Source organism: Leptosomus discolor, chromosome 1 (assembly GCF_034619465.1).
Source record: "Leptosomus discolor isolate bLepDis1 chromosome 1, bLepDis1.hap2, whole genome shotgun sequence".
Classification (NCBI taxonomy): Eukaryota; Metazoa; Chordata; class Aves; order Leptosomiformes; family Leptosomidae; genus Leptosomus; species Leptosomus discolor.
Window position 1 is genome coordinate 190,957,286 of NC_141391.1, and position 15,087 is coordinate 190,972,372.

Sequence of the window (15,087 nt, forward strand, 5' to 3'; positions counted from 1 at the left end):
ACTAAAAACCCAAGTAAATGATTGCTGGGGGATCATGTTTATTATGGGTGACTCCCCATAATATATCTGGTAGGTGGGTGATAACGGACATGTATGTGTTTGATCAGTACTGAGGTGTAACTGAAGGAATGATATAGCATCATATTCAACATGCATTAGTGTAGTTGACTGATATCTGATCCCAGTCTCTGTGAACAAAGAATGTAGATAATACAGCAGGAGAAATAAAGAATATCCTCAAGAGATGTTTGACATATTGCGGAATAACCCCCTATATTCCCTAATCAAAGCAGTGAAAACAAGATTTTGGGTTCCCAGTGATGTTGTTACTATGCATGCAGCTGGTGTGAACTGTGACTTTCAGCTGAGACTAACTTTGCTGTTTCCATAAATTTCAGAAAAATATGCCGCAACTGTAAATGTGGCCAGGAAGAGCATGATGTGCTCACAAGCAACGAGGAAGATCGGAAAGTGGGGAAACTCTTTGAAGATACAAAATACACGACCCTTATTGCAAAGCTGAAGAATGATGGCATTCCCATGTATAAACGCAATGTAATGATACTGACTAATCCAGTGCCAGCCAAGAAGAACATATCCATCAATACTGTGACTTATGAGTGGGCTCCTCCTGTTCAGAATCAGACACTTGTAAGTCCAACTCGCTTTTTTCTTCATGTTCAAGACAGGATTGATGGGAGATAGAGAAGTAGAGCTTACCGGAAGAATAAATTTGCCTCTTGTAGTCGTCTTTTCTTCTTCCTCAAAACTGAAAATGTGGTGTCTGTTTAATGAGTCTTGCCTCTATCATCTTGCAGATATGGATGCTTGTCTATGGAACTTCTTGAGAACTGTGGAGATGAGGTGGCTTTTAATAGATAGGATTAAGTGTTATCTGCTAAGTCCCTGGAGTTCAGTTTCTCTAACCTGCCTTTTTTTTTAGTAAACTTGAAAAATTTGCATGGAGTGTGAGCTTAAGAGGAAGAAAAAAAAAAAACCCACAACAAAAAAAAAAAAACCAAACCACAAAACACCACAACCCAAAACAAAACAACCCCACAACAATGTATGTCATTGTCTAAAGTTACAGGGAACACTCAGTCTTGGATATAGCTTTTACTGTATATGGCAAGAACAAGGTCAGTGTTGACATCAGAAGAGCAACTCTCTTCCAGTATGTTTTCAGCTGAAGTAGATGAGATGGTAGATAGCCTTCTGAGGATTTTGCTTCATTCTTCAAACTTTGATTGCTAATTTACTGTACTGCAGTGTTGTGTGATCCATGCTGGAACCATATTATCTTGACCTACCTCTCAAAATATATTTTTTTCAGTGAATTAATCAAACCATGTGCATCTAAATCGACTGTTACTTAACATTCAGTTACCACTTTGATTTTTAGGGTTGTCCTTCCTTTATTAAAGCTAGAGCTTTTTATTTAGCTAGAATTATTTTTGCAATGGGCTATGTGCCCCAGGCAGACTGTTTCAGCTTATACTTTTTAAAGCTATACTGGTGATCGGTGGTTTTAGATAGCTTTGAAGAGACAAAGTGCTGTGCAAATGTTGGTATTTATTCTGAGAAATACTAACACTATTCTGCATGTTGTAAAAGGCTTAAAAGGAAGCCTGTCTCTTACTCTGGGAAGAAGCATATTAATGCATCTGCTGTATTTTATCTCCATCTACTGTGTTTCAGGAGCTTAATGTTTATGGAAAGAACCTTGGTTTTGACAAATTTGACTGTCGCTAACAACAGTAGAGATGATTTTAGTCGTGTGTTTGCTTGAAAGGTTGGGTCTATAGTTGAAGTGGCATCTGATATCTATTTTCTCCTGGTTCAGGCTAGACAGTATATGCAGATGCTACCAAAGGAGAAGCAGCCTGTTGCTGGCTCAGAAGGCGCACAGTACAGGAAGAAGCAGTTGGCTAAGCAGCTGCCTGCTCACGATCAGGATCCTTCCAAATGCCATGAGCTCTCCCCCAATGAAGTTAAGCAGATGGAACAATTTGTGAAGAAGTACAAAAATGAGGCACTTGGCGTAGGAGATGTCAAGCTCCCTGGTGAGGTGGAAACAAGAGCTACTGACAAGAATAACTTGAACAATGGTGACAGAGGCACCTCAGCTGCTGTAGGAGCGATGGAGGACAAGTCCCCAGATCAGAAGGCATCTCAGTATGTAAGTATAAGAAAGGAAAGATAAAACAAGAAGGTATATTGCCATCAGAGTGCTCACTTTAGCCATTTTAACCCAATTAACTTGTTTATTAACTTGGAATATTGAAAATCTGGGGAGGGAAAGATAGAAGGGGAAGTGGAAAACGTTGTGAATGCCTGTACAGAACGCTGATTTCTGACTGTATTTAGTGCATTGCAGCAAATAACTTCCTAGGTGACCTATTCATCCTCGTTGTGAAAATGTGTTAGCTTGGAGAAATAGATATAGCAGGGTGGCTTTTGCAGAATAATAAACTTGTGTAATCTTACGGACTAATTGCTACACTCTTCTTCTCTTGAACAGTTTAGTTTAATTTTAGAAGCCTGTTTTCTCCTCTTTCTTGGAAGAGCACCAGAATTACCCACTTGACAAATTGTGTTTAAAATTAAATGGAACTAAGAAATAATAAAGTAACACCTCTTCCTCCCATGTCCAATAAGCCAAGCCGTATAACAGCTGTTTTGACTAGCCTTCTTTTCGTATTCAGATCTATTTCTTTTTTTGATCTATTTTTTTTCTTTGGCATCTGATTTCTGCCTTGTAATTGCTCAACCAAAAATAAGGTATATAAAATTACGTAGTTTTTATTGATATTTCTAAAACTATAGCCTTAATAAAGTATTTCTGACATTACTTGGTAACTTCTGCTGTGCATGTCTCTGCTACCATTTATGAATACAAAATAGGGGTAGGATTACTGAAGTAACAGTTAGTTTAGTGAAGGTAGACCTTCACTTCAGAGTGGCAAAAGCTTCTGATTTCCAGAACTGTTGCTATTATATTTATGAATCCCAAAAATTATTTGTCTCCAGGTTGCTTACAGAAAATTGATATACAAGTTCTAGATGGAGATAAAAGTTTGTTTGTTTGTTTGTTAGCATGGTTGTAGAATATGGCTTTCAGTGTTATTTGAGGGTGTGGTGTGTGTTATTTCATGTGCGTTTTTGTGGTTTCTGGTGTAATTCATATGGAATATAAAATTAACACTTAAGTTTTAGCTTTGAACATGCTCGCTTACCTTGATCAGTCAGATGTGGTGCCATTTGATTACCTGTAGCTGCTTTCTAAAAATAATTATTCAGTTATTTTTGCCATTGTCTTATAATGGAGATTCTAAGATACTGAAAAGTTGTTTTATCATGGCTAGATTAGGTTGCTGTCATTTTGTCTTAACTCAGCCTCCCCTGCTGGGTTACTTTAGTTTCACCACAGCAATTCTTTACTTACCTCTTTGAGAAAGACCTACAGAAACACACACCTGGCATTGTACCCTGCTGGCTAACCTCCTGGACTACTTTAAGTCGAGGGCAGGAAGGATTCTATCCTCTTGAGTAATTGTATCAAAAGGTGCTTCGTTTTTACGTTACACCTATTGATCACTTCCAAACTTTTCTTACTTCAGCATCTGAGTATGCCTCCTACTGTTTAGGCCAGGCATATCTCCTCACTGTGGGCAATGATTTAGAAGATGCTTAGAAGTGTTTAATAGTGTAAGTAAACATTTGAGTTGCTTATCTGTTGTTAGCTACTGAATCTACCCTGGGCTAAATAATCAGGATTTAGGTATAGTATTTTTAAGTATTTTTTTGGTCTGATTTCTGCAATGTGACTTAGTCTATACTGTAGCATTATCTCAACTTTTTTTTTTTTTAACAATTCAAAATAAACAAACAGAGAGAAGAGCTGTTAAATACATTGCAGAAGAATTGCCATCCTTGTCTACACTTTTTCCTATCCCTTAGTTTGGCACCTTTGCTCTCCAAATTTTCTTGTGCGCTGTCTTTCAGACTGAGTCTGAAAGCATGTATTCCTGTAGCTGTGGTAAATAGAATATCTTGAAAAATTATTTTTTTTTAATAGGAATGGATTACAATTCTTCTAAAAAAAACCAACAACAACAAAAAAAAACAAAACAAAAAAAAAACCAAACCAACAGCAAAACACAAACAACCAAACAACCAGGTCTCAACTATTAATGTAAATATACTTATAATAATTTTCTCTATTAAAAAAAAAAAATCTGTTTCACCATGACTGAAAGCTGAATAACAGGAAAATGGATATTCAACATACTTTCATCTTGTAAAGAGACAGATCTCTTTATGCACATTTTAACCACTTAGGCTGGGGATGTTAAATGGTAGGTAAATGAATCACCTTGCCCTCATCTGGGTCCATAAAACTACTAAACCTTCCAAGTAACTCCTCTTGGAGTATGAGATCTAAAGTAGAAAGAAGAGTCAAAAAGCTCTATATGCATATATATTTACACTTCCCCTTTCATTAGTTCCCCTTTCATTCTGTTCCAAGCTGTTCTTCCTCCCCTTTTGATGTCTTTGTATGTATATTTTGAAACTGCTTGTCTGAAACAAGTGTGGGAATCTGATCAATATGCCTTACAGCCAAGACACTTTATTTTATTTTTATGTATGCACACACGCAATTAAAGAAGCCGTTTGTGGCAGGGCTTGTAGTGATGTGAATCAGAGAAAACCTTCCCAGGATGTTCAATCCAGTCCAGACTAACTGGAGTGCAGGAAATGCCGAACTGCTGATTAAACTGTAGATAAAAATTTTTGGTTTGGTAACATAAACCACCTGTGTTTCTTGACTTGATGACGAAACCCTCTCTGTAAGCAGGTGTAGGGCAGAAGACTGACTATGACCTTTTTGGAACTATTTGTAATGTAGCTGTGTTTGTATACTTTGTAGTCCCTTTTCCATAATCACTCTCCTCATCCTAAGATCGTTAATCATACACTACTGGACAACAGCCATGAGTGACTAGTATCCGTAGAACACAGATTAAAACAGAATGAGTTTGAAATATTCACTAATTTTTTTTTTTCTTAGCAGGAATGCAGATATGGCTTGATCTTCTCACAACCTATGCATACAACCATTTTCTTGTCATGTGTTCTGGTCATATTCTAGTTGGTCAGCTTTGGCAGAGGCCCCTTATTATTCGCTCCTTATTCTTGAGTATGTAAGGCTTACAGAACATAATACAAATTTTAATTTCCTGTTGTTTTTTTTAAGAACTGGGCTGTAGTAGCAAGAATGTGAATATGGCAAAATACAATAATCCATTTCAGTGCTATGTCAGTAGAATGTGCATCATCTTGAATTGCTTAGTTAAACCTGTGCTGTGGCATCATGTCACACTACCATCTGATCATGGGAGTAAACTAATGGTTTAATTTCAGTCTGGACAGGTGGGATTTATTAAGTATGTAAGTAATATGGAATTGCTATAAATGTACCTCTTCAAAGACTTATTTAACTTTTAATAACCACTTCCCAGTCCTGCTATCGCTGCAAACTGAACATGAAAGAAGGTGACCCAGCTGTCTACGCAGAACGTGCTGGTTATGACAAATTGTGGCACCCAGCTTGTTTTGTCTGTTGCACCTGCGGTGAACTTCTAGTAGATATGATCTATTTCTGGAAGAATGGTAACCTGTACTGTGGAAGACATTATTGCGATAGTGAAAAACCCCGCTGTGCTGGATGTGATGAGGTAGGAAGTATCCTAGTCCTTTGGTTTAGCACACAAGTTTGCTCCCCTGGGAAGTGAATATGATTTTTAGTAAAATATTTCGGTCCAGGGAGATGATGTGCCTTCACCAGTTTTAGCTGATCGTAGTTGCAAGGAACTGAAGCTGATATGGATGCTCCGCATGCAGGAAGATCCATAGTTTGCTTTGGATTTGGTGGGGATTTTGTGCGGTCTACAGGGACATAGGTAATACCTGAGTGCAAATTCTTCTACGACGTCCTAGTTACGCATTGTTTCCTCTGGAAGGACACTAGGGGGAGCGCCTTACTAAATTACACCTTGTGCAGCATACCGAGAACAGCCTGTCTGGTGTCTTTGGCATTTTTTGGCTCTTAATAAACAAAATGGAGGCTTTGGGGAAACAGTCAAACAAGTGAATGCCTTCGTTTTTGATGTGAAATTACTTGAAACGGTGTAATCACCAGGAGTTCCTTGGAAATTACAAAACATCCTGAGGCTAGTTTTATTACAAGAAATACTATTCAAATGCATCATATATTAATATTTGTTTGTATCTTCCTCATAGCTCATATTCAGCAATGAATATACTCAGGCGGAAGGTCAAAACTGGCATCTGAAACACTTCTGCTGTTTTGACTGTGATTGTATTTTGGCTGGGGAAATCTATGTAATGGTGAATGACAAGCCAGTCTGCAAGCCGTGCTACGTGAAGAACCATGCTGCGGTAAGATACTTACAGACGTGTTGGTGCTCTGAAGGAAGGGAATGTACATCTATGAAACCTGAAACTCTTACTTTCTCCCAGTGTGGGAGTGTCTGAAGAGTATAATTAAATACAAGTTTAGGCTCAAGTCAATCATCTTTTTCTCCTTTGGAAAAAAAAAACCAATACCCAGACCTTAAAAGCAGACAAGTATTTTGTCAATGCATAAACTTGAACAAAAAGCCACTGGGGGGAAGCTGTTCTGAAAATACTTTTAACTTTGACAGTGGCAAAGCAGGATTTTGTAACAGGAGGAGTAAAGTAGGTGAAGATGAGAAGTACTGCTAAACGTTTAGTTCATGTCAATAATAGTTCATTGTAACCAGTGGGATTCAACTTCAGCTGGTCTGCTAAAAGCCTGTAGTGGCAACTGCAGTCCTAGGTATTTTGTTTCTTTATTTCTAACCACATGAGTTATAAAGGAGAGTGACTGAGAGGATAAAGCTAGAAGTTCGTGTGGTGGGTTGACCCTGGCTGGATGCCAGGTACCCACCAAAGCTGCTCTATCACTCCCCTCCTCAGCTGGACAGGGGAGACAAAATATAACGAAGGGCTTATGGGTTGAGATAAGGACAGGGAGAGATCACTCACCAATTACTGTCACAGGTAAAACAGACTTGACTTGGGGAAGTTAAAGTTATAACCAATCAAATCAGAGAAGGTTAATAAGAAATAAAACCAAATCTTAAAACCACCTTCCCTCACACACCTCCCTACTTCCTGGGCTTAATTTCTCTACCTCCTCCGCCCAAGCAGCGCAGAGGGACAGGGAATGGGGGTTGCAGTCACTTCATCAGACGTTGTCTCTGCTGCTCCTACCTCCTCGGGGGGAGGACTCCTCACACTCTTCCCCTGCTCCGGCGTGGTGTCCCTCCCACAACACACAGTCCTCCATGAACTTCTCCAACATGAGTCCTTCCTGTGGACTGCAGCTCTTCACGAACTGCTCCAGCATGGGACCCTTCCACAGGGTGCAGTCCTTCAGGAACAGACTGCTCTAGCATGGGTCCCCCATGGGGTCACAAGTCCTGCCAGCAAACCTGCTTCAGCACGGGCTCCTCTCTGTCCACGGGTCCACAGGTCCTGCCAGGAGCCTGCTCCAGCACGGGCTTCCCACAGGGTCACAATCCCCCTTCAGGCATCCACCTGCTCCAGTGTAGGGTCCTCCATGGGCTGCAGGGTGCAGGCAGACATCTACTCCACTGTGGACCTCCATGGGCTGCAGGAGGACAGCCTGCCTCACCATGGTCTTCACCATGGGCTGCAGGGGAATTGCTGCTCTGATGCCTGGAGCACCTCCTCCCCCTCCTTCATCATGGACCTTGGTGTCTGCAGAATGGTTTTTCTCACATATTCTCACTCTTCTCTCTGGCTACAGTTGCTCCTGTGCAATAACTTTTACCTTTCTTAAATGCATTATCCCAGAGGCGTTACCACCATCGCTTATGGGCTCGACCTTGGCCAGTTTCAGATCTGTGTTGGAGCCTACTGGCCTTGGCTCTGTTGAACATAGGGGAAGCTTCTAGCAGCTTCTCAGAGAAGCCATCCCTGTAGCCCCCCCAGCTAGCAAAACCTTACCATGCAAACAGTTTGGGAAAGGGTGGTAGTGTTTGATTCCTAGTTATGCTAGGAACTCTAATCTGAGATGATGGTCACAGAATGGTGGGAGATCATCTAGTCAAATCCCCTCTGCTAAAGCAGATTTACCTACAGCAGGTTGGTCCATTCATATCTACCAATTAAGTAGCTATTAGATGGGAGTTCAGTCTAATGTGCATCTAGACTGTTTATGTAGTTAATGGAGAGAAAAACTATTATCTCTAGCCGGCAGTTAATAATCTTCTGAGGTAGGTGTGAGCAATTCTTTTTTGGAGAGGTGGGGTTTTTTTTTCTTAAACCATTAACTTCCTTGAGATCTTAAAGATACTTTTTGACAAGCAGATTTAAGATTAATTACATCCAAGACTTTCTAGTAACCTTTAATTTTTGGGTTTATGCCTGCCAACACATGGAAAGATTTGTAACTAATCTCTTCAAACGTATGGATTAATATATGAAGAACTGTGCTGTTTGGCAGTTTTTTCCTTTATTTGGGCCTTGGGAAATCCTAACCATTATAACTGTCTAAAGTTCAGTCCCAGCAGCATCTAACATCTTGTCTGCATTTTATTATTTTGTTTTGCGTCCTCAGCTACATTCTAATTAGACACTCTGCTTTAAAAACAAAGGAGAATCAAGAGCTGGAGACTTACTTCAAAGGCTTCTTTTAACACCTGTCTCTCTTCTCCAAAAACACTTAAGAATTCCAGCTTTTATTGGACTTGTAGAGAGGAGGATGTATATGCTTCATTTAAGTGTTGTTTTGTTTCTAAGCAGATCTGCCAAGGCTGTCATAACGCTATAGATCCAGAAGTTCAGCGTGTGACGTACAACAGCTTCAACTGGCATGCTACGCAGGAATGCTTCTTGTGTTCCTGTTGCAGCAAGTGTCTAATTGGCCAGAAGTTCATGCCGGTGGAAGGAATGGTCTTTTGCTCAGTGGAATGTAAGAAAAAGATGATGTCTTAAGAGAAGATGTGCACAGAACCAAGCATTGCTGCGTTCCAAAGGCTCTTGCATTTCTACTGTAAAATATATAATATTGGGGCGTTTAAAGTTATTGGAAGTATTAAGTAGCATTTTCCCAAAGATTTTTTTTTTTAATTACTAAAACTTGCTATGTAATCTTCATTTCTTAGCCATAATAATACTTTCTTTCTTTGGAATATTATTGCTGAGTCTTATGTCAAATGACTTTATATCCCAGAAATGTAAGAAAAAATGTGTTATGAACTATGTACACTTTAAGGGAGCTCTTTGCCATGAAGGATCTTTTTACTGTATCTTGTCTAATGGAAGAAGAAAATGCAAAAATGCTCCAATTTCTGTTATTTTGTATGATAAGTTTAACTCTTCCACTTTTGGTTTCACTAAGTTATCATTTTTATAGTTTCCCTGCTTTCATCAAGCACTTTAGACAAAATGATCAGCTTTACCGCCACATAGTTTTGTTCACTAGACCTCATGTATGCAGGGAGAGCAAAGCTTAAAAAAAAAAAGTTGCCTATAACCGTTTGCTTGTTGTTGACACATGGGTTCTTGAGGGACAGTGACTACTCTCACATCTAGTTTGTAAAGTAGCTGCACCAGTAGGCTCACGTTTCTGTTTCTGACAATGGTTCATGGCTGGAGAAGTTTTCATTTTATGAATATTGAAGTCACTTTACAGATTTGGGGGGGGGGGGGGGGCTAGAAAATATAAAAGGAGGTCTTGTCCAGATTTAAAAAACAACAAAAAAAAAACCCACCTACATTGGTGGGTGTCACGCTTACCCTTTCAGAAATGACTTCTGTTTTTTCATGAATGTTCTTTTCCTAAATTGTGCCTTCTATCGGAGGGATGTGGCACACAGTACTGTATGCATTTCCAAGAATGTAGTTCTGCAAAAGGATCATACTTAAGCTTTTGATTTGTAAGTTCTAAACCAAAGCACAAAGAAGTCTTTCCCGGAAGACTTCCAGTATTTGAAAAAAATCACAGCTGTGTATTAGCTTTGCTTACTAGGTAAACCAAATGTGTGGTTCTCTTTCTTTTTCTTAAGAATTACAGATCTACAGTGAAAAATGTTAGCTGTCTTTGTGCTGAACAGTGAATGGAGAGGCTTTGGCCTAGAAAATAAATAAAATAATTTAAAAAAAAAAAAAAACAACTATGCAAGTCTTATGTTCAGCTCTTTTTTAAGTTTTATGGTAGCTGTATTGTAACACAAATAAAAATTAGTGTTGTTCACTTGAGTTGTCTATTCTAATTCTGTTCTTGTTGAATCCCCTTTAGGGTAGGCAAAGAGAAGGGGAAATGTTTCCATACTTCTTTTTAGCTTTGACATAATTTCTAAAAATCCTGAAGGCCTGTATTACTGTAGAGTGCTTACTGACTTGTGTAATATCGTTGATGTGCTTATAGGCCCAAGGCAATGGGTCTTGTTCCAGCAAATACACAACTTCAGAATTTAGTGTGAATTTACTTTTTGTTCATGTAAACTGTGGCCTTAATTATGTTTTAAGACATAGCGTGGGGAGTTCTGAATTCACACAGGTGAACTAAAGTTCTGAGAAAATAAAGTGCATTGTGATCCTTTGAGTACTGCAAAAATAAGACACTAGTGTGAGAGACATACTTTATACGGTGTCTAAACTGAGATGGAAACTTTAGGTCCATGTTCTGGAAGCCTGTACAGCTTTTCTCAGGGATCCTGAGATGCACAAAAAAGTGTATGTCTTTGAGCTCATACCAATGGGACTGTATTCTTGCCAGATTTGCATTTTTAAACAAAGGAAAACCAGGATGCCTCAATAATGGAAGGTATTTCCATTTTTCTATGTGAGTGCTCCTTCATCTGTCGCAGGACGCACTCTGAGAATGCCATTCAGGGGATGGGATAAGGTCTTATTTAATGATTATCTATAAGGATAGCTTCTATTATATATATTGTATTTATATCAGACACTATTAAGTCTGAGTTTTACTTGTCTTGAGTGCATCTGTCCTCACCCACTTACTAGCCTTTCTTCTAGAAGATGCAGCTGATCTTTATAAATTGCTCTTTGTGAAAAGCTGTTGTGCAACTTTCCCTGCCCCTCCCTTGCCACCGCACGTTAACAGCTCTGTTTCTCCCTGATGAGATCGCTTGCACTGATGGGAGTCTTTTCACTTTAAATCTTGTTCTGTGCAGTTTTGTTTATTAAACTTTATTATTGTGTAGCCTTCATTAAAGAATGAGCAGTCACTACCTCAGGACTTACTCATTCCATTAAGACAGAATTGCTAAGGAAATTAATGTTAAACCAAACATCTCAATAGTCTGTCATCTGGAACTGGCTTGTTCTGTGCCTCTTCTGAAGCATGCTGGCTTGCTGTCTTCAGCCGGCTCTCTTGAGAATCTTCCCTTGCCTGCTTGATCCCTTCTGGCTTTCTTCCCTGGAACCCGGCGCACCTAGGTGTTTCTGCTGTGGGGTAGCCAAAGTTGAATCTATGTCCATGCAGTAACTGAAAAGGATCATGCCATAGGAAGGTCAAGTGTAATGTGCAGATGATACAGAGGGGAGACAAAAATACTGCTGTGTGAGTACACAATAGATCATGAGATGATTAGGAGCGCTAAACAGTTCTTGTAATGAGCTAGGAAGGCATTTATGTTCTTGAAGATAATGCTTTTTGTGTTAGCTGAAAGATATGTCAACATACTGGAGCCTGAAAACAAGAATTAAGGAGATTTTGTTCTGTCACTGCCATAATAAAAATATTGGCAGTTAAGTGTTGGGAGTTTTTTCCTCTTGTATTTTTTGGCTATTTTATCATGGAGGTCCCTTTGGATCTGTTTATCTAAGCTAAGAATAGAAGCTGGAAGATTTTGCATACTTCAGTAATAAAAGCACATACTGTGCAGATGAAATTTTGAACTTGAAGTATGAAAGGTGAAGTTCTGTTCTTAAGAGTAGAACTTCATTGCTAAGAAAATCTGATAAGCACTTGCTATAACAACATTCTCTTCTTTTCAGAAATAGTTAATTGGCTGCAAGAGACAACCTGAAGAGGCCCTTAGCCAGCTCTGTCATGCCACTGCCAGAGTGACATACTTGATTTTAACTCTCCATACGTTAAGCACCAAATGAAGACAGATTCACAGCAAAAGACAAGTTTGGTCTTGTCACTATCAGCATATGTGAGAAGGAAAAGCCCAAATTTACCTTTAGGATGTAACTTTCTGCCTCTCTTAGCTTTATGTTCTGTGTTGCATTTTATATGGCTACTGTGACAATGCAGGTTGTTACGTCAAAGTTCTGAGTTTTTTAGAGTAGTGTTTTTACCAACCAGCTGTGAAGAACCAGTCGGGTTATACAGTGGAACAATTTAACAACAGGGGATAAACAAGGGATGTGCAGCTGAGGGCATCAAAGAGACCATCCTGTCACTGACCTCAGCAGGACACGTGGGAACTTGGGTTTTCTTTTCCATATGGCAGTAGCAGTCAGCCTTTTCAAAGAACCTCTAAAATTACCAGGCTTTTGTCCACTTATGCTTCTAACACTCCCAGAAATTTTGAAATTTGCCTGGTGCCCAAAAATTTCAGACAAGCTGCAACGCTGTTGAGATTATTGGCAAATCCTACTTCACTTAACCTGTTGATAACCTTGGCTGGAGCACCTAGGTATTACCTGTTGGTTGCTGCAGAGCTCAGGTGCCCAGGAGGCCCATTGTACAAGCATTGCAACACAGCCTCTTCCATGCACTGAGAGCAAAGAAGGTCTGTGGCACTCTGAGCGTGTGTAACTCCTGCTGCTTTTCAGGAGATACGGATGTTTGTACACTGACAGGCTTTTAGCACACTTTTGGAGGACAGCTTAGCATACAGACACAGTTGGATTTGGATTTCGTGAGACCACTGCTACCATTACATAGTCAGAATCCAGTATTGCCTTTTAGGTAATTGGGTAGTAAGGTGGATTGTGAATTGGTTGAAAGAAAGAAGTCAGAAAGTTGCGGTCAACGGGACAGAGTCTCGTTGGAGGCCTGTATCTAGTGGAGTCCCTCAGGGGTCAGTACTGGGACCAGTACTATTCAATATATTCATCAATGACCTGGATGAGGGAACAGAGTGCACTGTCAGCAAGTTTGCTGATGACACGAAACTGGGAGGGGTGGCTGACACACCAGAAGGCTGTGCTGCCATTCAGAGAGAACTGGACAGGCTGGAGAGCTGGGCGAGGAGAAATGTAATGAAATACAACAAGGGCAAGTGTAGAGTCTTGCATCTGGGAAAATACAATCCCATGTACCAGCTGGGTTGGGGACTGAGCTGTTAGAGAGTAGTGTAGGGGAAGGGGACCTGGGGGTCCTGGTGGACAGCAGGATGACCATGAGCCAGCAAGGTGCCCTCGTGGCCAAGAAGGCCAATGGCCTCCTGGGGTGTATTGGAAGGAGTATGGCCAGTAGGTCGAGAGAGGTTCTCCTCCCCCTCTACTCTGCCCTGGTGAGACCCCATCTGGAATATTGTGTCCCATTCTGGGCCCCTCAGTTCAGGAAGGACAGGGAACTGCTTGAAATAGTCCAGTGCAGAGCCACAGAGATGATTAAGGGAGTGGAGCATCTCCCTTCTGATGAAAGGCTGAGGGAGCTGGGTCTCTTTAGCTTGGAGTAGAGGAGACCGAGGGGTGACCTCATCAATGTTTATAAATACGTAAAGGGTGTGTGTCAGGAGGGTGGAGCTGGGCTCTTCTCAGTGATGGCCAGTGACAGGACAAGGGGCAATGGGTGCAAGCTGGAGCATAGGAGGTTCCACATTAACATAAGGAAAACTTTTTCACTGTGAGAGTGACAGAGCACTGGAACAGGCTGCCCAGAGAGGTTGTGGAGTCTCCTTCTCTGGAGACATTCAAAACCCGCCTGGACGCGTTCCTGTGTGATCTACTCGAGGTGGTCCTGCTCTGGCAGGGAGATTGGACTAGATGATCTTTCAAGGTCCCTTCCAACCCCTAACATTCTGTGATTCTGTGATTTAAGGAAGAGTTATCCTGTGGGTCTGTAAAGTCCAGGCTGGCAAAGGCTTTGCAAAAACTTTAAAAGAACTATGCTAGAACTATATGCTAGAAAGAAAAGAAAAACATACTTTAAGCAGCTTTTTATATGTATGGGTTTACCTCTGGAAATCTAACATCTGTGTCTCTTAAAATACATGCTAATGAGCAATCAACACAGGAACTTCCCCTTTTCTTGCAGAATCCTAGGTTTTGAGTGTAACAGTACAGAGTTGATGGTGTGAAGCTCTAGACCATCCATTCCCAGGAGAACTGGTGAGGTAGGGGTCGCAGGATGGTAATGCTTGATTCAACAACCTCTGCCAAGTTTAGCATGGGTTTGGGACACTAGAGCTAGGAGTGGGTGGTGAAGAGGAGGCTGGCAGTCCAGGAAAGGGACACCAATTCAACTAGCAGCAGGCTCTCCAAGAGAATAGGAGCACAATGGCTGTCCTGTAAGATCAGGATGAAGAGAGCTGCTAGTACCAAGATGCAGCAGTTGACAGGCAGTGACTTGCTCTAAAAATTTGAGAATTCCTGTATGATGTCCTCAGGTCCTGAGTATGCTCTCCCACCACAGCAGAGCCCCATACCTTGCAGCATCTCAGTTGGAAAACCACCGTGAAAATTACCTCCACAAGAACAGGTCACTGAGGCCAATGTGGTCTTCTCCTTTCCCAGCCCAAGCAAAACTCTATGAGAGAAGATTCCAGCCTTTATGTGTGGTGGAAAAGGATGTGACAGGCCAATAGAAAATCTTTTGCTAGGCCTCCACACCTCTTCATGTGTCAGGGCTGTAGAGTACCCTGTTTTATCCTAGAACTGATAGGAACCCAGTGCAGCTGCTGGTGGAAGGCCTGCTGCCCACATACCTGCCACACTCCATTGAGCACAAGCATTTTCATTGTAGTTTTGTGTGAAACACAGGAGGGTATGTTCACCTTCTTTTGTATCTCTGGATGAATGAAGCGT

General features: G+C 40.8%; 1 protein-coding gene across 1 annotated transcript in view; it reads left to right on the plus strand.

Moving 5' to 3' along the window:
- The window catches only part of TES (testin LIM domain protein), a 28,536-nt gene extending 19,440 nt beyond the window's left edge, over positions 1–9,096 (plus strand). Inside the window, exons 3-7 of the mRNA XM_009961358.2 lie at positions 399–651; positions 1,844–2,179; positions 5,523–5,738; positions 6,304–6,462; positions 8,878–9,096. Coding sequence (XP_009959660.2) covers positions 399–651; positions 1,844–2,179; positions 5,523–5,738; positions 6,304–6,462; positions 8,878–9,069 — 1,156 coding nt within the window. The 3' untranslated portion in view covers positions 9,070–9,096. The remainder of the gene's footprint in view (positions 1–398; positions 652–1,843; positions 2,180–5,522; positions 5,739–6,303; positions 6,463–8,877) is intronic.
- The last annotated feature ends 5,991 nt before the right edge of the window (positions 9,097–15,087 follow it).